This window comes from Oryx dammah, unplaced genomic scaffold (genome assembly GCF_014754425.2).
Source record: "Oryx dammah isolate SB20612 unplaced genomic scaffold, SCBI_Odam_1.1 HiC_scaffold_27, whole genome shotgun sequence".
In the NCBI taxonomy this organism is placed as follows: domain Eukaryota; kingdom Metazoa; phylum Chordata; class Mammalia; order Artiodactyla; family Bovidae; genus Oryx; species Oryx dammah.
The window spans coordinates 92,511,006-92,537,831 of record NW_024070211.1 but is presented as its reverse complement, the minus strand read 5'-3'; the positions used below and the strand labels follow the sequence as shown (position 1 = coordinate 92,537,831).

The 26,826-nt window shown below is 39.8% G+C and overlaps 1 protein-coding gene across 1 annotated transcript in view; it reads right to left on the bottom strand.

The window, feature by feature from the left end:
• Window positions 1-1,031: 1,031 nt before the first annotated feature.
• The window catches only part of ARL6IP6 (ADP ribosylation factor like GTPase 6 interacting protein 6), a 111,376-nt gene continuing 85,581 nt past the window's right edge, over window positions 1,032-26,826 (bottom strand). The window contains exon 4 of the mRNA XM_040229099.1: window positions 1,032-1,524. Coding sequence (XP_040085033.1) covers window positions 1,449-1,524 — 76 coding nt within the window. The 3' untranslated portion in view covers window positions 1,032-1,448. The remainder of the gene's footprint in view (window positions 1,525-26,826) is intronic.

Below are 26,826 nucleotides of genomic sequence, written 5' to 3'. Positions count from 1 at the left end.
CATGGACTGTAGCCTGCCAAGCTCCTCTGACCTTGGAATTCTCCAGGCAAGAATACTGAAGTGGTTACCGTTCCCTTCTGCAGGGCATCTTCCTGACCCAGGGATCAAACCTGGGTCTTCCACATTGCAAGTAGAGTCTTTATCATCTGAGCCACCAGGGAAGCCTACTCTTTCAAACCTCAGGTTAAATGTCACTTCTTCAGACACGCTCAGCTTGGCAAGGACTCCTGTTTTATTCCATTTGGGCTGCTGTAACAAAACACCATAGACTAGGTAGCTTATAAACCACAGAAACATACTTCTCGTAGTTATGGAGGCTGGGAAGTCTGAGATCAAGTTGCCAATTCAGTGCCAGGTGAGAGCCCACCTCACTGTAACCTCACACGGTGGAAGAGGCTAGGGAGCCCCATCAGGTCTCTTTTTTGTAACAGCACTAATCACATTCAAGAGGCCCCTGCCTTCATGACCTAATCACCTCCCAAAGACCCACTTCCAACACCATAACCTAGGGCTTTAGGTTTTAACATATATGAATTGTTAAATGTCATCTTTGAGACCCCATGGACTGTAGCCTTCTCCCAGGCAAGAGTACCGGAGTGGATTGCCATTTCCTTCTCTGGGGATCTTCCTAACCCAGGGATCAAACACAGGTCTCCCGCATTGCAGGCAGACACTTTAACCTCTGAGCCACCAGGGAAGACTAGAATATGGATTACAGGGAGACAAAAACATTGGGTCTACATCAGGTCATCTATCATAGTCTCCCTTAGCACCTAATCTTTACCACATGAAGCTCATCAGCATTCCAGTTAAATAACAAAATGTGATAATCCCTCTTTGCTTTCTGCTCAAATTTCCTTTATAGCTGGATAAATGCCTGCCAACTTTTTCCACCTCTGTATCCCCACTGTCTAGCACTGTGCACACGTGATATGTTCTGAACTCATATTAAGTAAATGAATCAGTCTTTTTTTAATATACACCTGACTTTGCCAGTGTAATGCCAAGAAAACTAAAGAAACATGATTCCTGTATTTCTAAACTATATGAGGAATATATATTTTTATTTAATCTCAAAGATGACATTTAACAACATTACTACTATAATCAAAAGTCACGTATTAAGCACCTATTTTATCAGTCAGTAGATGATGGTTATAAAGATAGATAGGACGCCAGACTTAACAGAGCTTGTAGTCTTTTGTGTGCTTAGTCAATCAGTCATGTTCAACTCTTTTTGATCCTTTGGACTGTAGCCAGCCAGGCTCTTCTCTCCATGGGATTTTTCAGGCAGGAATACTGGAGCAGATTGCTGTTTCCTCCTCCAGGGGATCTTCCTGATCCAGAGATCAAACCCATGTCTCCTGAGTCTCTCGCATTGCAGGAGGATTCTTTACCTGCTGAGCCATAAAGGAAGCCCCCTGTAGTCTTGTAGGGAATATAGATATTCAAGGGTTTAGAGTCCAAGCCAGTGTCAGGAGACTTACATCAAGCATTCTCTTCTTTCCCATAGTGGGGAGGAGGCTGAAAATGAGAAACATCATACACAGATTTAAGCTGAATCCTATAACTAATGATATGCATTAATCAAATAATATTGAATGGATTAAATGGGCTTTTTAAAACTTCATTTTATATTGGAGTATAGCCGATTGAGAATGTTGTGATAGTTTCAGATGAACAGCAAAGGGACTCGGCCATTCATATACATGCATCCATTTTCCCCCAAACACCCCTCCTTATGAAGCATATAGTGAGGGCCCTAAAGCAAGTTAGGGAAATATATTTGGACTGAGACCTGAATGACAGTTGATGCAGATGAAGGATGAATGGTACAGAGGTTTCAGACAGAGGGAACAGCCTGTTTTAAGACCTTATGGCAGCAGCCTAAGGAAAAAGACCTGAGTGAACAGAGTCCAGTGAAGCTGGAGCAGATGTGTGAAGTTAAGCTGGAGAAAGAATCAGGAAACGGGTCAGGCAGGAGCTTGTAGAGAATTCTGAACTTTATTTTGAGTTCAATGCAAAATCCCTAAGGAGTTTTAAGCAGGGAATAATATGTTCTGATGGCAAAGCTGGAAGATCATCCTGGCTCCAGTAACTGTAATTTTATCAGGATAAACCAGATAAGCCTTTCCTCCTCTTAATGATTATTATTTCATTTTTACCTATTTATTCTTCCGCAGTTTTCTCAACCATAAAATATCTCTGCCCTTTGTACATTTCCTGGTGATTTATCCTGAACCTTATACAGCTTGGCTAGAGGCATTCTGATACTTATGGTCTTCAGATTTTCCCTGAATCTAATCAAAAAACCATAATTCAGTCTCTGTTTTTCAATAGAGTATACCATCTTAAAATATTATTCTACCCATTTTGGTAGCAATATTTTAATTAAATACTAAAGTTGCAGAAATTAAAGCTATATGTCTATTTCAAAAGACACAGAAAATTTATCTTAGTGTCTGGGAAGCATTATAAAATGAGTAAGAGGTTTGAAGAGAGAAAATATTGGTGCAATGTTTCAGGTGTTTTAGGCCATCAATGCTGTATAGCACCTCCTCCCCATAGTGAGAACAGGCACTTTGATTAAATCTAGATTTAAAAATATAAATCAAAATGAAGAAAACCTATTTCTTAGCAGCACAATTATTTTTTATTTAATTTTTATTGCAGTATAGTTGCTTTACAATGTTGTGTTAGCTTCTACTGTACAGCAAAATGAATCAACCATACATACATATATATAACCCCCATTTTTCGACTTCTTTCCCATTCAGCCACAGAGCATTAAGTAGAGTTCCCTGTGCTATACATATACACTATTGATACTATGTATAACATAGATAACTAATGAGAAACACTTTACAAGATGGAAACAAAGCAGAGAAAATCCAGAGCAGTTGGTCAGTGGCCACCCTCTTTCCTGGCTGAGGGTCAGCACAATTCTCTATAAGAATTTTTTTTTTTTTGAGAGAGAGAGAGAGAACATTTATTTAACTATTTTAGTGGGTCAAGTTGGGGACAGAGACTCTGCCCCAGAAGCATGTTGTGGACATGCAGCTCCTCCTTAGCTATATCTGTTTTGCACTAAACCAGTAGTTTTAAGTTCTATCTAGCTCCACTGATCCCTTCTTATGTTAAATATTAGATAGCATCCCTTTAACCTTCAAAAATTAAATTATTAGAATAATATTTCCTAGTCACACACATTTCAAGCAAGTCAATAAAATTTCCTAAATGTACTATAAATAGGATTGCCAGAGTGACAATATCTTAACACTAAAAATTTATTTGTAGCTTATCTGAAATTTAAATTTAACTTGGCTTCCTATATTTTTATGTGTTAAACCTGGCAAGCCTAATTAGGAAAAGACAATGATATCTGAATGGTATTTAGTGTAACTGCTTAGTCTTGACTATGCTATAACACTTAAGGAGGTTGTTAGATGCTTATGCCAATGGTGGAATCACCAGATTGCAATAGCTATCAAAGCAGACTGATATTGGTAGGTTTCACTGGCCTCTCAAATGCCATAAGCAGTATAGCTGTTAGTGATATGATTATCGGAAACGACAAACACTCTTAGAAAATTTTAAAACTAAGCCACCAAGTTCTTTTCATTTGCATAGTAGTTGCATTCCTGAAAGACCTCGTGTATATTAAAATCACGCCATACAGCATACGTACACACATACACACACTAAGGTAAGTTCTAGTCTCAGATAATTAGAGCTTCTCACGTACATGTATGTCCAGCAGGACATTCAAGAACCATGGAAGACATGGTGCAATTTTTTGTTGTATGGGACTTTGCTACTTATTGTAGGACATTTATCTTCTCTGGCTCCAGCTCATCAAAACCAGTGGTACCCTCCCTCTATGGAAACAGTCTAAGAACACTTCCACTGATTTCCCCTAATTGATGGTAGCAGTCTCACTGAAGCTAATAATTTAAACCATACATAAAAGGAAAATTAGGGGAGTTTTTCTAGGACAAATGAGGGAAGAATTTGGAGAAAGAACAGAGATAAACTGTTCGAATTTCATCAGTTCCTTCTCTTGGGACATCATGAAATCACTGGTTAGCCTACAAAATCTTTAGTAAAATATCCATTTCCCTATTTTTGAGAGTTTGAAGTGAGGAGGAAGAAAGAGGCTCTGAGAACTATATTCTCTCTTTCTCTTCTAGGACCTATGCTATGCAGACAGGGAAGAGGGACGAGAAACAGAGTTGTTAGGGAGACTGCATGGGTACCAAGTTGCTTCAGTCATGTCCAACTCTTTGCCTATGGACCATAGCCCTCCAAGTTTCTCTGTCCATGGGATTCTCCAGGCAAGAATACTTGAGTGGGTTGCCATGCCCTCCTCCAGGAGATCTTCCTGACCCAGGGATCGAACCCGCCTCTCTTGTGCCTCCTGCATTGGCAGGGGCATTCTTTACCACTATCGCTACCTGGGAAGCCCACCGGGAGACTACTTTCAGTATTAGAAAGGGATTCCCCCAACGCCTTGTTCTGGTTCTGCCAGCTAAGGCTGAAAGCCTCTGCCAGTGCAGTGGTCACTGCAGAATCATTGTGCATGGTTTCCTTGGAATGATGCAAAACTTCACTCTGGCCCCCTCTATCAAGCAAGCCCCTTTTAGAAATGACAGTGGTGTCTCCCATGGGCTTTCCAGTGATGCAGTGCCCAACCCCTTGTCTAGTCCACAGCCCAGAGCTCCTGTCCCTCCTGTAATCTCTGGGTTCCTTCATTTGGAATCCTCTTCCACACTATCCAAGGATCTTGGATAATTGGACCTCTTAGCAATTGCTTCCCCAACCCCACGTCCACTTCCTAGATGCATTGTAACACAGTTACTTCAGGAAGCATATGTTAATCCATTGGCCTCCTTGTGTTAGAAATCTCCAGGCCCCAGTGAGCATCTGTCACAAGTTCAAACATACCCCAGATCTCAGAGTACTTATGTCAACCATCCTTTCTTTTCCATAGTGGGGAGGAAGCTGAAAATGACAAGTATCACACACTAGCCTAAGCCAGTTTAGATCTTCCTAGAGGATATCTGTAGTGTCCTATGGTTAGAGGTGAGTAAAGACTGAATGGGTCCTTCCCCTCAACCTTGGTACAACGTGGTATACTACAGTAAATTTGCTAACCATACAGGAAAATGTTATGGAAGGCAGTAAAACAGTCTTACAACTTGTACTGTAGGTCTAATCAGATTCTAGCTTTCTGTCCAACCACGCAGATGCAAGGATATCCAGTTAACCTTCTGGTCAGGGTCAAGTAACAAAATCTTCCATTATGAAATTGAAAACAGTCTCTCAATTTCCTTGGAATCCTAAACCTAAGGAGCCATTCCAAATAGTGAAGGCTTTTAAATTCCATAAGTAGTTATACCTTGTTCATAGAAGGGGGAAAACTGGCTGTACAATATTACTGGTCTAGCCACACATCTTGAGCACCACTGATTCCAATAATGAAAATTTTCTAATATTAATTATGCTAAGTAACAAAGTTAAGTGAAGCCAATGTGCCTTCTGAGAGTGGGTTCCTGGTTAGTCAGTCATTCAAACGTTAACCAACTACTTTGGGAGTGTGCATGTCCAATTAGAGGTCTTCAAATACTAATTACCCTTAGGGTTGGTAGATTAAAACTAATTAGCATGCATATATCACACTCTCTGTGATGAAGTATACTAAGTAAATTTAGATAATCAGACACCCTGGTTGACATATTTTACAACTGTTTTCTGGGGATAATTATAGTATCCCCTTTTACTTTCAAAAGTGTCTTAGGTTGGGCAAAAACTCTACTCACCCTATAATACAAGGGAATTCCTTGTTTCACAGTACATCCTTCAAGAACTCTCTCCATACTACTCTGAAGACATTCAAGTTGTGTCTACAGGTCTTACCGCACATTAAGCATTCTTTAAATAACTGCTAGCCTATCCTGCTTGGAGGATACCCCCAGCAGTTATGAGGAGCTCTAGAGAACCCCATTCCTTGCCTTTGGAGGGAAGAAATCATCACCCCCTAAGAAGGAAACAAAAGTAAACCACTCCTAACATTTAGTCCCTCTCTTCCATGCTTTTCTTAGTTTAAGTTGGGATACCTGGGCAAGATTGATAGACAGTGAACTGCTGGTTACACACTGTCACCTGGTGGTAAGTCTTGGAGGCAGGAGACTGATCCTAATTGCTGGCACTCTTTGGGAATATGTGGTACTTCCCATCTTTCATCATCAGCTTTGGACATCCCAGTTTTTAGCCAGCAGTTCTATAACTCCTGCTCTTTCTTTAAATTCTAGGTTCTGTCACCCCTTCCTTGGTATCCTCCAAGAATGTTAAAAACAAAACTTGAATGCAGAAGGATCTGAGGAAACAGGAAAAACCTCACTCTACTTGCATACCCGTGGCCTCCAAAATTCAAATGAAGACATTTCAGCTTGGTAGAATGCAGCTCATTTTATTCCCAGGTTTCTAGTGACTATACAGGGAGGGAGGCAGCCTGCAGCAACTGAGAGGTCATATCTCTCATAAACACTGTTCAGAAAGCAGATTTGAATCCACTCTTGGTCTTACCAGTGTGACTGGGTTCCTTTGCTCTCTTCCTTTGAATATCTTAGCTGTGGGGGAGTGATGATACTGGAAATGGAAGTTGTGGGGAGACAACTTCACATTGGCAGCTGGAATTTGGGCTTTAAGTTCATATTTGAAGGTCACTTGGACTCTCACAATAGGTCTCAATTTTCCTGCATTTTTACACAGTTTGCCATTGTAGTTCTTCATTTTGTTAATGGTATCTTTATTTATTTTTTAACTAATTTATTTTAATTGAAAGCTAATTACTTTACAATATTGTAGTGTTGCCATACATTGACATGAATCAGCCATGGGTGTACAAGTGTCCCCCATCCTAAACCCCCCTCCCACCTCCCTCCTCATCCCATCCCTCAGAGTTGTCCCAGTGCGCTGGCTTTGAGTGACCTGTTTCATGCATCGAACTTGAACTGGTGATCTGTTTCACATATGGTAATATACATGTTTCAATGTTATTCCCTCAAATCATCCCATCCTCACCTTCTCCTGCAGAGTCCAAAAATCTGTTCTTTATATCTGTGTCTCTTTAGCTGTCTCGCATATAGGGTCATCATTACCATCTTTCTAAATTCCATATATATGCATTAATATATTGTATGGGTGTTTTTCTTTCTTACTTCACTCTGTATAATAGGCTCTAGGTTCATCCACCTCATATGAACTGATTCAAATGCATTCTTTTTAATAGCTGAGTAATATTCCATTGTGTAAATGTACCACAGCTTTCTTATCCATTCATCTGCTGATGGACATCTAGGTTGCTTCCATGTCCTGGCTATTGTAAACAGTGCTGCGATGAACATTGGGGAACACATGTCTCTTTCAATTCTGGTTTCCTCAATGGGATTGCTGCGTCATATGGCAGTTCTATTTCCAGTTTTTTAAGGAACCTCCACACTCTTCTCCATAGTGGCTGTACTAGTTTGCATTCCCACCGACAGTGTAAGAGGGTTCCCTTTTCTGCACACCCTCTCCAGCACTTATTGTTTGTAGACCTTTTGATAGCAGCCATTCTGACCAGCGTGATATGGTACCTCATTGTGGTCTTGATTTGCATTTCTCTGATAATGAGTGATGTTGAGCATCTTTTCAAGTGTTTGTTAGCCATCTGTATGTCTTCTTTGGATAACTGTCTGTTTAGTTCTTTGGCCCATTTTTTGATTGGGTTATTTATTTTTGTGGTATTGAGCTGCATGAGCTGCTTGCATATTTTTGAGATTCTTTGTCAGTTTCTTCATTTGCTATTATTTTCTCCCATTCTGAAGGCTGTCTTTTCATCTTGCTTACAGTCTCCTTCATTGTGCAAAAGCTTTTAATTAGGTCCCATTTATTTTTGCTTTTATTTCCATTATTCTGAGAGGTGGGTCATAGAGGATCTTGCTGTGATTTATGTCAGAGAGGGTTTTGTCTATGTTTTCCTCTAGGAGTTTTATAGTTTCTTGTCTTACATTTAGATCTTTCATTGATTTTGAGTTTATTTTTGTGTATGGTGTTAGAAAGCTTTCTAGTTTCAATCTTTTAGAGGTGGTTGACCAGTTTTCCCAGCACCACTTGTTAAAGAGATTGTCTTTTCTCCATTGTATATTCTTGCCTCCTTTGTCAAAAATAAGGTGTGCATAGGTGTGTGGATTTACCTCTGGGATTTCTATTTTGTTCCATTGATCTCTATTTCTGTCTTTGTGCCAGTACCATACTGTCTTGATGACTGTAGCTTTGTAGTATAGTCTGAAGTCAGACAGGTTGATTCCTCCAGTTCTATTCTTCTTTCTCAAGATTGCTTTGGCTATTCGTGATTTTTTTGTGTGTTTCCATACAAATCGTGAAGTTATTTGTTTCAGTTCTGTGAAAAATACCATTGGTAGCTTGATAGGGATTGCATTGACTCTATAGATTGCTTTGGGTTCAAGTCCTTTATTTGAGGAGCATGTGATATAGAAACAAAACAATGAGAATCTAATATCAGAGAGTGAATGAAAGTCTCTCAGTCATGTCCAACTCTTTGAGACCCTATGAACTATGGCCCACCAGGCTCCTCTGTCTATGGGATTCTCAGGCAAGAATACTGGAGTGGGCTGCCATTTCCTTCTCCAGGGGATCTTCCCAGCCCAGGGACTGAACCTGGGTCTCCCTCATTGCAGGCAGATCCACCAGGGAAGCCCCCAGGGAATATCAGAGACCTCATGTTCAGTTCCCCATCTACCACTTATTAATTCATTATTAAGAGTTTCTCCTCCAAATGATAAATAATACCATATAAAGTTATTTGAAGATTAAGAGATATAAAAACACATCACATATTTTTTTAAAAAATAGAAAGAAAAACATAAATGTAATTTGCAGATGATTAAATAGTGGGACAAAGAAATTATATAAATTGTCCAAAGTAGCGCACTACTTACAAGAATAATCCAGGTCTTCTGATTTGGGTAAAGATAACTTACATTGATGGATTGCTGACAGTGTTTCAGGCGTTCTGCTAAGCCCTCAATAGACACAATTAATCTCATATAGAGGATGAGATGGCTGGACGGCATCACCAACTCGATGGACATGAGTTTGGGTAAACTCTGGGAGTTGGTGATAGACGGAGGCCTGGCATGCTGCGATTCATGAGGTTGTAAAGAGTCGGACACGACTGAGCAACCAAATTGAACTGAACTGATTCTTAATACTGTTATTAATATACTCATTTTCTAAAGAAGAGACTAATCTTTAAATGGTTAGCACACTTGTCAATACCACAAACATAGTAAGTAGCAAACATGTATCCAATTCAATGAAAGTTCACCTAACTAGAGAGCAGAGCTCTTGTAGCTAAGTCAGCAGATCTCAAATTTCCATACCAAGAATCAGATTAAAAATAATAACTCACATGATCCATCTTTAGGTTTGAGAATCATTGTTTGGGGCAATTACCTCATTTAACATCTGGAAAATGCAGAGCACATTCCTGGAACAAGGAAGCTATTTCTTACCTCTTTCCTCGTAATACGGTTTATCCAAATTGTTCTGCCATCCCATGGGGTTGGGGGAAAGAATGAGAGAGGTTGTAGAGGGGAACCAGGCATAAGTTACTATACAGTGCAGTAAAGATGGTAGAAGCACAAAGAGCATGCAGTGACTTTTGTGGTGGTAGAGAGTGGTGGGAGTTCACACATACAATCAACTGAAAACATTTCCCATGAAAGCAAAGCATGACAATGGTCATGCTTACATGAATACAACCACAGACTGGCATAGAAATGTACTTCTTTTTTCTTGTAAGGCTGTCCTGGTTGTCAGTTTTAACGTAATTTCCCCTAAATCAAAATAGGATCGAGGTGTGAAGAAATCTATCCCTCTCCATAGATGCCTCATAGTGTCCCACGCCGGCTTTAAATTTGTGTAAGACAATACATTTAATAATCTGTAGTCACTTTAAAAATAAACATTCCTCACTTCACAGGGGGGTAGTGTGAGAAAACTAAGTTCTTTTCCCAACTTTGGTGAAGAACACAAGTAAGAGTGTTACCAAGCAAAGGGCTTGACGCCCAGTGAACATAGAAGCCAGTGTTACAGCATCAGCTTTTGAGGAAAAACGTTAATGCTGGCAAGGAGACAGAAGGCACAGTTCACATCTGTGTCCCAGATCTGGGTTTGGTCAAACGTCTCTGAATTAGAGGAGGAGGGCTGTTATGTGGAACTGCTGGCGAGCAGGTTGCATTGGAGGGCTTAGAACTTGGCCCTTTAGAGGAAGGTATGATATAGGTGCTTCAGCACTGGCTCTTCCTGGACAGCGGACCCTTCACTTCTGCGAAGATTCTGACATTCACATCATTTCCAAGTTCTTTGGCTCTGTGAGGGTGGAAACAGTGGCTCCAGGTGTTGTTTGAGGCCAAAATCTCTCCTCTGTGTGTGCTTCGGCTACATGACTGATGGTTTTCCGTTGTCTCAGAAAAACAACTCAGTATCTTGTTAGAAAATGGACTGGTTCTAAGGTTACAAAAGGAACCTCTGGTCTTAAAATGGATTTAATTAGCTGAAGTTGCTCACCCTGGGAACTGCCCACTTTCTATCACTATATGACAGCACTTTCTGGCTTCACACATGAAAAGACGGCTGGGAGATTATCCCTGAGACAGCATCTCCTTGGCTACATTGGTACCACTTTTCTTCTGAGTGAGTTTCAGTCAGATACGTGTATCCCTAAAATAATGGAATAAGTGTCCTCTTTCTTTATATCATTCTCCAAATTGACACCTAATGAGATACGTATTTCTCCTACAGAAGCAAGTCATCAGTTTTAGAACAAGAATCCTAGTTATGCAACCTCCCTCAACCACACAAGGGACTGTCTTCAAGGCAGCTGGCTAAGAGTTGGAGACCCAGATGGCCATAAACTCTCCTGCCTTCCTGACTAAGTGAAAGTTTACTAAAGCAAATTTTAGCAATTGGCTGAAGGAAAGAAAATATAATCGTAGAAGAACTTGAAAAGGTTATGAACACTCTATCGCTTGGAGAAGGAAATGGCAATCCACCCCAGTATTCTTGCCCAGAGAATCCCATGAACAGAGGAGCCTGACAGGCTACAGTCCATGGGGTTGCAGGAGTCGGACACAACTTAGCGACTAAACCACCACCACCACTCTATCAAACATCAGGTTTTAAGTGGATGTTCTTCCAAACATTCAAAGATTAGGAAAACTTTATATTAAATATATAGGGCATAGAAAAGATAGAAAGGGTCTTAACCCGTTCTCAAGGCTAGCATAATTTTCTAGTTTCATAACACCTATGTATATAGATATAAAAGTTCTAAGTAAGATATGGATAAATCTAATATAGCACTTTATTAAAAAGAACAATACAGTTACAAAGTAAGGTTTTTCCAAACAATGGAAGGCTGATTCACTTTTGCTCATTAGCAAGTCTATCAGTGCAATTCAGTACATCAATATAGTAAATTAATATATATATATATAATATATTCTTATATAATCATCTCAGTGTATGTTACAAAGGATTTGATTCCTCAGCATCCCATTTAAGATTGTAACATTAGAAGTAATCCTTCTAAAATCAAGAATAAACACAGAGATGTCCTATCCATATAGCACTCTTTAAATTTGTGCTGCAGGTCCTCACCAGTATAATTAAATGAGAAAAAGAATTTAGAGACATAAATATTTGAAAGTGATCCAATCCTAGACCTACCTGTGCTCAGATTCACTATCATAGGTGGGCCAGTCTCTCCTTTTCGGCTGGTGTCCAGCTAAATGCAAAAGATGGCAGGCCGAGTAGGAGACTGATTGGAGAGTGGGGAAAGGGAGAAGCCTAGGTATTTCTCCCACCTCCTTTCAGCCTTGCACAACTTCTCTGGCAGCAGCTTTTCTCCTACATGACTCCCACAGGACTGGCCCACCAAGCTTCCAGCTTCTAGCAGGTGACCTGGTCCCCAGGCTCCACTAACCCTGCCTCTTCTCTTTATCTTTTCAGTCTAGTAATGTGGTTTCCTGCTGTTAATAACCCCTGGGTTATCTCCTCGCTGCTGATGTGGTTTTTTAAGGGTCCCTTCACCTCTGTAACCACTTTTCTTGTTTCACATTCCTTTTGTGGTAAATGCTTAAGTGGCTTCTATCTTCCCAATAAGAATGGCTATACAAATATCTGTGTTTGTAAATTCTACAGTTTTCTTCTAGACTATCCAAATGAATCAAATGAAAAACTGTTGAATCCAGTGTGAAAATTTAGGAAGCCAGTGACACAAGCTCAACAACAAAAATAAAGGTTATATATCAACAATATTAAATCAGAAAACATAATGGAAACATTTATTCCATTCAAAATCATAGCAATTAAGCTCATTAATACCTGAGAATAACACTCAAAGCAAACTATCAAACTTTATTGCAAGGCAGAAAGGTAGATCTAAACATTAAGATACATCATGTTCCTGAATGTGAAACTTCAATAGTATAAAGCTATCATTCTTCCCCAATTAGTCAATACATCTGGGCAATCCTAATAGAATAGTTTGTGGGACTTAAAAATCATATTTAAAAGTTCATGGTGACAAAGCACAAGATTGCCAAAAATATTTGGAAAGAGAAGAACAGAGGATCAATCCTCAGTGCTGTTAAGACGTACATTCCTAAAACAGTGTAGCAATGCCAATGGGGAGAACATAGTCTAGAAAATTGTGTGTGTGTGTGTGTATGTGTGTGTGTGTGTATGACTAAGAATTTCCAAACCAATAATTGAATTTGAAACAAATGACTCCTCTAGGAAAAGATAAAATTAGATCCCTATCTCAGAACTTATGCAAAAGTTAATTTCATCTTGTCTAAAAAGTAAACCATGAAAAGAACAAAATATAAATAATTATTTTTATTTCAGTAGGAAAGATATTCTGAATTGACATATAAAGTCCAGAAGCCATGAGAAAAGACTGACCAATACATGATACATATATAAGATTTTAAATTCTATATTAGTAAAAGATACATATATTAAAGAGAAGCAAGAGACTTAGAGAAAATATTTGTAACATATATAACAAATAATTGCTATTACAATATTTAAAGGACTCTTGCAAATCAATAAGAAACAAGAAAATGGGCAAAAGATATGAATTATCAGTACACAAAAGCACAAATAGTCAGTGAGCATAAGAAATTATTCTCTGCTTCTTGAGTAGTTAGGGAAATATATACTTAAGTAGCCATAAATTTTTATTTATTTCCCTAAATGTTTCCTAACAAACATTTAAAAGATTGGTAACTGGAAGTTGTGGAGAAGATGCAAGGAAACATGCATTATTATTATATATTGTTGATGGGAGTAAAAATTGGTAGTCCTTTTAAAAGGTTTTAAAAAGTGTTTACCTCATTTGTGAACTGGCATAAATATCCTTAATTTATAGGATGGAGTGAGATTAAATGAGACAATATTTGAACACTGCTTTAGCCCACTTCCCTTATGACCAATTAACAAACTGGGTTTATTAATTTGTTCATTCAAGGTAAGGGACGATAGCCTTCCTAAGTCACAGCTGCCTCACTCCTTGCCCCCAGTTGGAGTTTCACTGATAGCCTATGGCTTCCCAGTACCTAGCTCAGTGCTTGGCATATAGAGGTGATTAATAGTGATAATGTACAAGAATAATAATAGCTACTATTATTATTGAGAGTCTAACATGCCCCTACCAGTCACTGTACCAGGCACTTTATATATTTACACACACACACACAAATAATTGCATGAAATCCTTCTTTATACCCTAGAGAAGGGGGTTTGTGACAGTCTGTGTGTTGTTCACCAGGTCTTTCCCACTCTCCGTGATAGTAAAGCAATTCCTGGTCCCTTGTGGTTGAGTGGGTCAGTGACTGATTCTGGCCAGTATGTTACGAGCAAAAATGATAAAAATGCTCCTCTAGATCTCTTTTTCCCTCTCCATAGCAGTGGGAAATGTTCCAAATACTGGCTGCTTTGTGCTTCTGGAGGACAGCCCATGTGGTATAGAGAACTCAGCTAGCAATGACGGACATGTAGCTTAAGAAGGAAACAAACTTTTGTCATTTCAGGCTACTGAGATATGGGGGCTCTTACCCCCAAATGTATAATGTAATCTATCATGACAGTATTATTATTTCAAATATTATACAGATAAGAAAAGTGAGTTTCAAAAATATGCAACAGAAATATAAAGAAAATGTCCAAGGTCATGTAATTAATAATAGAATCTAGATTATAATTCATATATATCTAACTCCCAAGCACTTGACCTTAACCATTAATCTATAGAGGTTCTCAATGACTGCTGAATGGATATATGAATGAATAAATGAGTAAAAAGGAAGTTTATTTTATAAACTTAGATATACATACTATTTTAGTATTACACTCTGGATATATTCTGCATGCATCATCACTGCCCAGGTCTGATTCTAAACACAGCTACTATCAAGCAAACAATCTCTCTGTATTCCACTTGACCTAGGGAACCAGGGAGATGGAGGGAGAAAAGAAAAAACAGAGGAACTATACCAGATATCTTGCCTTCTGACTTTCCCCCAGAGTAAGCCTCGACTTTGACAGCCCCAGCCTGATGCAGAAACTGCTCCAGTGGTACCAACACAATTCTCATGAGCTTAATCTATGTGCTATAGTAATCACTATCAGAAGAAGAAATATGCTCTCCTTGTAGATACCAAAAACAAAAGCTGTGATATCAGGGAATAATAGTCTTATAATATGTGCAGATAATTCACAATATCAGCAACCACACAGGACACTAAAAATCATCTGTATTTGGTAAATAATCAGAATGTAAGGCTCTTTTTTGACTAAATAATGAGCTGACAATGAGTAAATTGTCTCAATACTGTGAAAAACTTTTTGAAAACACCTTCCAATCATTATGTGCTTATGCTTTGACCAAATCATATGGAAGGTGTCTGATGAGTGATATTCTCTTGGGCTGAATTGTGTCTCCACAAAGTTTATGTGTTAAAGTCCTAACCCCTAGTACCTCAGAATGTGATGTTATTTGGAAACAGGGTCATCATTGATGTAGTTAATTAAGTTAGGACAAGGTCATATTGGACCAAGATGACTGGTGTCCTTATAAAATGGAGAAATTTGGACACAAACATACATATTCAGAGAACACTATTTGAAGAAAAAGGCAGAAACTGGGGTAATGTTTCCACAAGTTGCTGCTGCTGCTGCTAAGTCACTTCAGTCGTGTCCGACTCTGTGTGACCCCATAGACAGCAGCCCACCAGGCTCCCCCATCCCTGGGATTCTCCAGGCAAGAACACTGGAGTGGGTTGCCATTTCCTTTTCCAATGCATGAAAGTGGAAAGTAAAAGTGAAGTCACTCAGTCATGTCCGACTCTTAACAACCCCATGGACTGCAGCCTACCAGGCTTCTCTGTCCATGGGATTTTCCAGGCAAGAGTACTGGAGTGGGGTGCCATTGCCTTCTCCGTTCCACAAGCTAAGGAACAACAAATATTGCCAGCTGATGACCAGATGAGAGAAAGACATAAAATAGATCCTTCTTCATAGTTATTAGGAAGAACTAACCCTGCCAACATCTTATCTCCGATTTCTACTTTCAGAACTGTGACATGATAAATTGCTGCCATTTTAAGCCACCAGGCAGTGGTATTTTGCAGGAGCAGCCCTAGGAAATTCATACAGATATTATTATATAAAATTTCGGGTCATGTTGGTTTTATAATCATAATTGAGAAAGAAAAAGGACAGCATCTTACCAGTCCTAACACTGAAAAGACGAAACACTTATTAGAGTCTTTCATCTTGAAAATACCATGTACACTTCCAAGGACAGCTCTGTACACATCAATTGCAAACATTCTTTAATTTACTCAAATTGCCTGTCTTTACCACAAGGAAAACACAGCTGGCATCCTCAGAAACTATGATAGAAAGTAATTGGGTAAAGAATTCTAAGTAATAGACTTTTTTATGCCCCTTTTAAAGAAAAATTTACATCTTAGTTAAGATTTCCATGCTTATTGAGTGTATCTTTAGATACAAAATTCTAACAGAAAAAGAAGTGGGTACTTGCAGGTTTGCAAAAGCCCATAGGCTTTCTCCAAGTCCCAGAGAGTAGGCTCAAACAGTTAATGATTAGGACAAGAGTCACAGGACTCCTGGGGCTTCCCAGTTGGTGCTAGTGGTAAAGAACCTGCCTGCCAATGCAGGAGACGCAAGAGACGTGGGTTCAATCCCTGGGTCAAGAAGATCCCCTGGGGGAGGGCACGGCAACCCACTCTAGTACTCTTGCCTGGAGAATCCCATGGACAGAGGAGCCATTTTGAGCATTTGCTCCACTGCCTCATTAGCTACAGTCTTAGCAGAGAGTCAGACCTGACTGAAGAGACTCAGCACACACACAAGAACACACTCCTGGTTTCTCCTGAATGGATATAGAAACAACTGATGGACATCTCTGAGCTGTTCTGCAGAAACTAACACCCACTCCGGTAGAGGATGGTGACTATATGCTGATCCCAGACTGGCTGAATCCAGAAGGTTGATGATTGAGATTCCCTAAACATCACCCTGTTACTTCACCACCAACTAATCTGAAGAAAGTCTACCAACTGATCACCATCCTGCAATCCTCTCCGCTAGTGTTTCCTTTAAAAACCCTCACCTGAAAGCGAGTTTAGGTCTTTTAAGCTCGAGCTGCCTGTTCTTGCGTGGTGTACTGAAATAAACTCTTACTTTGCAGCAGATACCCACTGTTGGAATGTGGCTTTCTGTCCTATGGGCACAGAAAAGGGAAAGGAGGGTCTTTTATTATTCATAACAAGTCCCCTTTCAACCACACCTGAGCTTTTGTTAATGAAGTGACTTTTGGAAAAACCTCTATGAATTGGCAGTACTGGTTGCCAGGAATCCAACCTAGTGATTTGAGAGTTGGAACTTTCAGCCTCACCACCTGAGCCCTGGGGAGGGGACAGGGTCTGGAGATTGACTTAATCATGAATGGCCAATGATTTAATTAATTATGCTTAAGTAAAGGATTCATTATAGAAACATGAGACAAAGAAATTCAGAGCTTCAGGTTGCTAAGAGGGTGGTGCGCTCCGAGAGAGCTCTGTGCACCTTCCCCAAGACCTTGCCCTGCACATCTCTTCATTGCAGCTGTTCCTAAGTTGTATCCTTTGTAATAAACCAGTAATCTAGTGAGTAAACTATTTCCCTGAATTCTGTGAGCCACGTTTAATTGTCAAATCTGAGGGGAAGGTCATGGGAATTTCTGATTTAGAGTCAATGAGAAGCACATGTGACAACCTGGACTTGGAATTGATGTCTGAAGTCAGGGGAGGCAGTTTCATGATACTGAGTCTTTAACCTGTGGGGTCTGCACTAATGACAGGCAGCAGGTGTCAGAAATTAATTAAACTGTAGGACACCCAGTTGGTGTCTTCAGAGAATTGGAGAAAGAGTTGGTGTGGGTAAATCCCACACACATTTGGTGTCAGAAGTATTGTGAGAGAAGAGAAGACAAAAGGTTTTATTTTAGGACTTTCACAATTCTACACAGGGAAGCCCAGGTGGCTCAGTGGTAAAGAATCTATCTGCCAAGCAGGAGACGCAGGTTTGATCTCTGAGTTGGGAAAATCCCCTGGATATGGACATGGCAACCCACTCCAGTATTCTTGTCTGGAGAATTACATGCACAGAGGAGCCTGGCAGGCTACAGCCCATGGGGTCACAAAGAGTGGGACAGGATTTAGCGACTAAACAACAATAATTCTGCATAAAGTGTAATTGAATAGTCTGCAGTTTTGAGATCAACAGCAAATTCAGTTCTGTACTTCACAGAATAGTACCAGCCTTATAAGAAAGAAAAAACAGTCTGAAAGAACTGTTATGTAGAAAGATGCAGAAAGAACTAGTAGTTACAGAGATTAAACTTGGGAAAGCCATCCTTTCCTGCATCCCTTACAGAGAAGCCAATCAGACTGAAAATGATTGATTAGTGAGAAGCTAATTAATGCAAAAAGTTCTTTACTATATTCACTAAGCAGAGAATATGTTTAATTGATATGGGCAGATATAGCATGCCTCTGAAATAGAAGTTCTGATCACTCATTTCAACTAATTGGCTATAAATGGAAGCTTGTTTCTTAAGTAACGTTAAAGATCAATTAAAAAAAAAAAACAGTAAATTGTAACTCACACAGATCCAAAAGTGAGCACATATTAAAGCTTTTCCTAACTCATTAATGGATAAAATTCTATAATCTGTTCAAAGCAGAATTCAAAGAACAGACACGTTTATAGATAAGGCATGTTGAAATGAATGTGGAAAAAGAAGCAAAACTAGCTTAGTTCCTCAATGAAAGGAAGAAAGTGAATTGAATTTCTATAGGGCAGAGCTTGGAGAAGGAAATGGTAACCCACGGCAATATTCTCACCTGAGAAATCTAATGGACAGAGGAGACTGGCAGGCTATATAGCCCATGGGATCGCAAAAAGCTGGACACGACTGAGCGACTGAGCACAGAACGGAGCTTGTATGTCTACAGACAAGAATCATTTTTTGTTGTATCGTTATCTACAAATGTTGGAATTGTGAAATATTCCCCACAAAATCACTGTCAGATAACCTGGAAGGATGTGCTATAGACAATGTGTAGTTACCCACTGTAACACACGTTTCCCCCTACTATCCTAATATTTGGAGATCTGCTTGAAAGAATTAGAAAATACACACAAAGCATGTCAATCCATGACTCTTCAAGCATTGTTTGAACAAGATTGCCAACATTTTAAATCTGAAACAATGAAAAGAATCATCCAAAGCAATAACAGCCTCTGTCATTGGTGGGAATTTGGCCTTCCCAGGTCTCAGAGCTGCACAGAGGTGGGCCACACTAGGTGTGTTCACTCTAAGAATAATTCCTACCAAGGTGATAATTCTCTCTTCCCAGGGAGTTCAGTGCTCTATCCCTTTTCATAATTATCCCTGATAATATGTTGTTTAGTTACTAAGTCTTGTCTGATTCTTTTGCGACCCATGGACTACAACCTGCCAGGCTCCTCTGTCCATGGGATTTCCCAGGCAAGAATACTGGAGTGGGTTGTCATTTTCTTCTTCAGAGAATCTTCCTAACCCAGAGATTGTACCCATATGTCCTGCATTAGCAGGTGGATTCTTTCATTTTTTTTAATTTTTTTAATTTTTTAACTGAAGGATAAATGCTTTACAGAATTTTGTTGTTTTCTATCAAACTTCAACATGAATCAGCCATAGGTATACATATGTCCCCTCCCTCTTGAGCCTCCTTCCCAACTCCCTCTCCATTCCACCCCTCTAAGTTGATACATGCAAAAGTAGGAAGTCAAGAAACACCTGGAGTAACAGGCAAATTTGGCCTTGGAATGCGGAATGAAGCAGGGCAAAGACTAATAGAGTTTTGCCAAGAAAATGCACTGGTCATAGCAAACACCCTCTTCCAACAACATAAGAGAAGACTCTACACATGAACATCACCAGATGGTCAACACCAAAATCAGATTGATTATATTCTTTGCAGCCAAAGATGGAGAAACTCTATACAGTCAACAAAAACAAGATCAGAACCTGACTGTGGCTCAGATCATGAACTCCTTATTACCAAATTCAGACTCAGATTGAAGAAAATAGAGAAAACCACTAGACCATTCAGGTATGACCTAAATCAAATCCCTTATGATTATACAGTGGAAGTGAGAAACAGATTTAAGGGCCCAGATCTGATAGATAGAGTGCGTGATGAACTATGGAATGAGGTTTGTGACATTGTACAGGAGACAGGGATCAAGACCATCCCCTGGAAAAGAAATGCAAAAAAGTAAAATGGCTGTCTGGGGAGGCCTTACAAATAGCTGTGAAAAGAAGAGAGGTGAAAAGCAAAGGAGAAAAGGAGAGATATAAGCATCTGAATCCAGAGTTCCAAATAATAGCAAGAAGAGATAAGAAAGCCTTCTTCAGCGATCAATGCAAAGAAATAGAGAAAAACAACAGAATGGGAAAGACTAGAGATCTCTTTAAGAAAATTAGAGATACCAAGGGAACATTTTATGCAAAGTGGGCTCAATAAAGGACAGATATGGTATGGACCTAACAGAAGCAGAAGATATTAAGAAGAGGTGGCAAGAATACACAGAAGAACTGTACAAAAAAGATCTTCATGACCCAGATAATCATGATGATGTGATCACTAATCTAGAGCCAGACATCTTGGAATGTGAAGTCAAGGGGGCCTTAGAAAGCATCACTACGAACAAAGCTAGTGGAGGTGATGGAATTCCAGTTGAGCTGTTTCAAATCCTGAAAGATGATGCTGTGAAAGTACTGCACTCAATATTTCAGCAAATTTGGAAAACTCAGCAGTGGCCACAGGACTGGAAAAGGTCAGTTTTCATTCTAATTCCAAAGAAAGGCAATGCAAAAGAATGCTCAGACTACCACACAATTGCACTCATCTCACATGCTGGTAAAGTAATACTCAAAATTCTCCAAGCCAGGCTTCAGCAATACGTGAACTGTGAACTCCCTGATGTTCAAGCTGGTTTTAGAAAAGGCAGAGGAACCAGAGATCAAATTGCCAACATCCACTGGACCATGGAAAAAGCAAGAGAGTTCCAGAAAAACATCTATTTCTGCTTTATTGACTATGCCAAAGCCTTTGACTGTGTGGATCACAATAAACTGTGGACAATTCTGAAAGAGATGGGAATACCAGACTACCTGACCTGCCTCTTAAGAAATCTGTATGCAGGTCAGGAAGCAACAGTTAGAACTGGACATGGAACAACAGACTGGTTTCAAATAGGAAAAGGAGTACGTCAAGGCTATATATTGTCACCCTGCTTATTTAACTTATATGCAGAATACATCATGAGAAACGCTGAGTTGGAAGAAGCACAAGCTGGAATCAAGATGGCAAGGATAAATGTCAATAACCTCAGATATGCAGATGACACCACCCTTATGGCAGAAAGTGAAGAGGAACTAAAAAGCCTCTTGATGAAAGTGAAAGAGGAGAGTGCAAAAGTTGGCTTAAAGCTCAACATTCAGAAAACGAAGATCATGGCATCAGGTCCCATCACTTCATGGGAAATAGATGGGGAAACAGTGGAAACAGTGTCAGACTTTATTTTTGGGGGCTCCAAAATCACTGCAGATGGTGACTGCAGCCGTGAAATTAAGCTTACTCCTTGGAAGAAAAGTTATGACCAACCTAGATAGTATATTCCAAAGCAGAGACATTACTTTGCCGACTAAGGTCTGTCTAATCAAGGCTATGGTTTTTCCTGTGGTCATGTATGGATGTGAGAGTTGGGCTGTGAAGAAGGCTGAGCACCGAAGAATTGATGCTTTTGAACTGTGGTGTTGGAGAAGACTCTTGAGAGTCCCTTGGACTGCAAGGAGATCCAACCAGTCCATTCTGAAGGAGATCAACCCTGGGATTTCTTTGGAAGGAATGATGCTAAAGCTGAAACTCCAGTACTTTGGCCACCTCATGCAAAGAGTTGACTCATTGGAAAAGGCTCTGATGCTGGGAGGGATTGGGGGCAGGAGGAGAAGGGGACGACTGAGGATGAGATGGCTGGATGGCATCACTGACTCGATGGACATGAGTCTGAGTGAACTCCAGGAGTTGGTGATGGACAGGGAGGCCTGGTGTGCTGCGATTCATGGGGTCGCAAAGGGTCGGACACGACTGAGCGACTGAACTGAACTGAACTGAAGTTGATACAGAGCCCCTGTTTGAATTCCCTGAGACATACAGCAAATTCCCATTGGCTATCTATTTTACATATGGTAATGTAAGTTTCCATGTTACTCTCTCCATACATCTCACCCTCTCCTCACTCTCCCCATGTCCATAAGTCTGTTCTCTATGTCTGTTTCTCCATTGCTGTCGTGCACATAAATTCTTGTACCATCTTTCTAGATTCTGTATATATGCGTTAGTATACAATATTTATCTTTTTCTTTCTGGCTTATTTCACTCTGTATAATAGGCTCTAGGTTCATCCACCTTATTAGAACTGACTCAAAGGCATTCCTTTTTATGTCTGAGTAATATTCCATTGTGTATATGTACCACAATTTCTTTATCCATTCATCTGTCAATGGACATCTAGGTTCTAATTATTGCAAATGAACATTGGGGTACATGTGTATTTTTCAGTTTTGGTTTCCTCAGGGTGAATACCTAGGATTGGGATTACTAGGTCATATGGTGGTTTTATTGCTAGTTTTTTAAGGAATCGCCTACCATCTTCCATAGTGGCTGTATCAATTTACATTCCCACCAACAGTGCAAGAGCATTCCCTTTTCTCCACACCCTCTCCAGCATTTACTGTTTGTAGACTTTTTGATGATGGCCATTCTGACTGGTGTGAGGTGAAATCTCATTGCCATTTTGATTTTCATTTCTCTAATAATGAGCGATATTGAGCATTTTTTCATGTGTTTTTTAGCCATCTGTATGTCCTCTTTGGAGAAATATCTGTTTAGGTCTTTTTCCCACTTTTTGATTGGGTTGTTTGTTTTTCTGGTATTGAGTTGAACAAGCTACTTGTATATTTTGGAAATTAATCCTTTGTCAGTTGTTTCATTTGCTATTATTTTCTCCCATTCTGAGGGTTGTCTTTTCACCTTGCTTATAGTTTCCTTTGCTGTGAAAAACCTTTTTAGTTTAATCCAGTCCCACTTGTTTATTTTTATTTTTATTTCCATTCCCCTAGGAGGTGGGTCATAGAGGATCCTGCTTTGATTTATGTCACTGAGTGTTCTGCCTATGTTTTCCTCTAAGAGTTTTATAGTTTCTGGTCTTACATTTAGGTCTTTGATCCATTTTGAGTTTACCTTTGTGTATGGTGTTGGGAAGTGTTCTAATTCCATTCTTTTACATGTAGCTGTCCAGTTTTCCCAGCGCCACTTATGGAAGAGGCTGGCTTTGCCCCATTGTATATTTGTCAGGTGGATCTTTACCACTGAGCCACCAGGCAAGCCCCTGAAGTTCTTGAATAATTTATTTTAAAATGTTGTGTTTTGTCCATTTAAATATTGAAAATTATGCCATTTGATGAGTCATCTTTATAAACATTCTTTAAATTTAAGTCTGTTTTGTAGTGTCCAGTACGTCAAATTAATTACACAAAGAGGACATTAGACTGAAGTGGTGGCCAATGTAAGCAAACTAAAACTTAAGCCTATAAGTGCCTCAAGGTTAAGAGATTGAAACCAAAGGACAACCAATCACAAACAGCCAACTAATTTTTAAGCCATGCTTTCCCTGGTGGCCCAGCAGTAAAGAACCCACCTGCCAGTGCAGGAGACTCAAGTTCGGTTCCTGGTTGGGAAGATCCCCTGGAGAAGGAAATGACAACCCACTCTAGCATTCTTGTCAGGATAATCCCATGGACAGAGGAGCCTGGTGGACTACAGTTCAAGGGATCACAGAGAGCTGGACACAACTGAGCACACACACATGCAGCCAAATAATTCCCTCTCCTAGCTTCCACACCTTCTCTATACACAGTCTTTCTCCTGGCTCCTATTGGAGGAGCACTCCTAACCACTACCATCCTGGTGCAGCCCAATTTGAATCAAATTTTACTCAAATAAATTCCCCCAAAGGTTAATGCCTCAGTTTATCTTTCAGTTCAGTTCACTCAGTCGTGTCCAACTCTTTGCAAACCCATGGACTGCAGCACACCGTCACCAACAGGTGACCCCTGTCTGTCACCAACTCCTGGAGCTTGCTCAAACTCATGTCCATGGAGTCAGTGATGCCATCCAACCACCTCATCCTCTGTCGTCCCCTTCTCCTCCTGCCCTCAATCTTGCCCAGGATCAGGGTCTTTTCCAATCAGTCAGTTCTTCCTGTCAGGTGGCCAAATATGCTGATACTGGAGCTTCAGCTTCAGCATTAGTCCTTCCAATGAATATTCAGGGTTGATTTCCTTTAGGATGGACTGATTGGATCTCCTTGCAGTCCGAGAGACTCTCAAGAGTCTTCTCCAACACCACTGTTCAAAAGCAACAATTCTTTGGCACTCAGCTTTCTTTATGGTCCAACTCTCATTTATCTTTACACAACTGTTAACACTTTCTCTGCATTTTACATTTTGCCTATATTTGTTTCATTACCTCTCTGAACATTTTGAATTTTAAATTAAATCACCCAAAGGCAAGTTTATCTACTTGCTTATTTTAAACAACCTTAAAATGTTATCTTTCACTCAAGTTTTATGCATTTTTTTTCTGTTAAGAAAGAGACAACAGGCCCAAAATGGAGTCACAGGTGCTAAACCCATGTCACCAAATCAACATTTAATACCTAACCTAACTGTAGACTCAACCTCCCTCAGGAGTATAATCTTAATCAGCCAGTCTAGAATTTCCTAGTCAGCACTAAGGAGGCAATTCCGATAGACTTTTTTCATCCTGTAAAGGAAGATGACCTTATCGGAAACAATCCATACTTTTCCCCCTTCTGCCTATAAAAGTCTTCCATTTTGTGCAGTCCTCAGACTATCCATATAGGATATTTCCTGATTCTTGAATCACTGAATAAAGCCAATGAGATCTTCAAATGTACTGAGTTGACTTTTTTAACAGATGTGCTGGCAGCAGTGGGATCAAAGGAGACTACACCAGCCTTGGGACAATGAGAAACACTGGCATAGTAGCCATGAACCCTTCTGAGTTCTGCCTTCTGAAGCCCGGGTGTTAAGTTCCTCTCAGTTCTGAGCTTAGCTGTCTGCATCTAGCTGCCAGTCTAACTCGCTTTTCACAGTTCCCCATTTCTTGGGAACCCAAGCCCTTGGTTCTGTCTCTGAGTCCACAGCAGGAACTACCGGTGGCAGCTGTAGTCCCTCCTTTTTTGGGAATCAGCCCACAGTTCTCATCCTTTGGGGTCTGCTGGTTCAGTTCTTTTCTCAATCCCAAGATTCCACATTGGAATCTGTTGGTAGTAACTAGCCAGAGTCAGACTGGATCTGATTTAAACACTGGACTGGGTCCATCTTAAAAAATGGTTTGGGTCCAGAACTAAACTGAGATCAGACTAGGTTTGACTTGAGCTGAAGTGGGTCCAGTAAGAGCCACTGCTAATGGGAATCTCAGAACCTGAAAAAAAAAGAGGGGGGGGGCGGTGCAGAACTGGTGAACCTTGGCTGAGCACTTCAAAGCTGTTAGAGTACTTGCCCACTCACTCTAAGACCCCCACCATGTTAGAGTAAGTTGATTACAGAATGAATTAAATTGACTCTAGGGCATCCACCAACCTCAAGAAAATTTCTGTACAACAAGATACTGTGTGTGACATCATGCACAATTCCCAAACCAGTGGCACATCCCTCTCAGATATTAGTTTGGCTCCAAGAGACCCAAAGGTTTAACTAAAAGAGATAGAATCCTTAAATTCTAAAGAGATAAGCATGCCACCTTCCAGAATACTTGCTTATCTTATGTCTAAGAATTAGAGCCCTAGAAGCAATAAATATCTACAAAATGGCAAAATATTACTAAAAACAGCCTAGAATCAGACAAGGTCATTATTTTGTGTCATGAGAACATAGCTTGGTAACCAGCTTGGTAATCAGTTTGGGGGCCTCCCAAAATACTGAGACAGAAATGAGATATTACATCCTATTTGTGGTTAGATATGGCTGGACAGAAACGTGGGTTAAACTCCATTTGCAGTTAAGAGTCCTAACAAACTGTTGTCAGCCCTCAGGGAAATAACCATGGCCATTATGAGGAATGTTTCAATTAGATAAGATCATTTAGGAAGTGCACTTGAAAGTTAAGGTTCTCAGATTAAGCAAGCAGAGTGAGATACCTATTTTAATTGGTATGCAGAAGACTCCAAAAGTTCTCAGAATTCCAAAAGAGCTTCATTAAAAGATTCATTGCAAAGGTTAATGAAAAATTAATGATATAAGAGGTACCTAAACAAATAAGCCTGATGTAACTCCTACTGCTTTCCTCTATCCTCATTTATTTGAGTATTCATTCTAGTAATATGTCTGAATTGCCTTTGGTAGTGATGGTGATTAGTTGCTGAATTGCCTTTGCATGACTATAAACAAAAGCCCACCAAATTAATGACCTTAAGACATCTCCATATCTACTCTTAAGGGAAAGGTCCCATATAGATGCGCCACCCCCAATTTGATTTTATTTTTCAATGTGGGATTTTACATTGCAGAGTTTCAATTTTATGATTCAATGTTATTCTCCTAAAGAGACAAGAGAAAACAAAAATTAAAATGAAAGGAAAATGTTGCCAATTTCTGGTAGATACCAAAGTGGCAGATGCAGACCCAGGAAAATAGGCAGAAACTAATGGTGAGAATTATTACTAAAGTCAGCTCTTCTAAATGTATAGTACCAAATAGAAAGAGGAAAATGAAATATCTTTTGCATCCATCCTCTTTGGGGATGTCTCTAGAGTCCAAGGGAAACCAGGTACCTCTGACTGGGATGTAAACCCATACAGGTGGGACTCGAACCTAGCTAAAATCCAGTTTGGGACTTGAACCCATGGTCTTTTAGCTGAGGTAATACACTCATTTTCAGGAATTAATGAAGCTCAGTCTCTTGATGTCTCATGGCAGAAAGGATTCTCTGAGAGACAAAGTAATAGGTAAGAATTGGATTCATTTAGAGAGCAACACTCTACAGATGG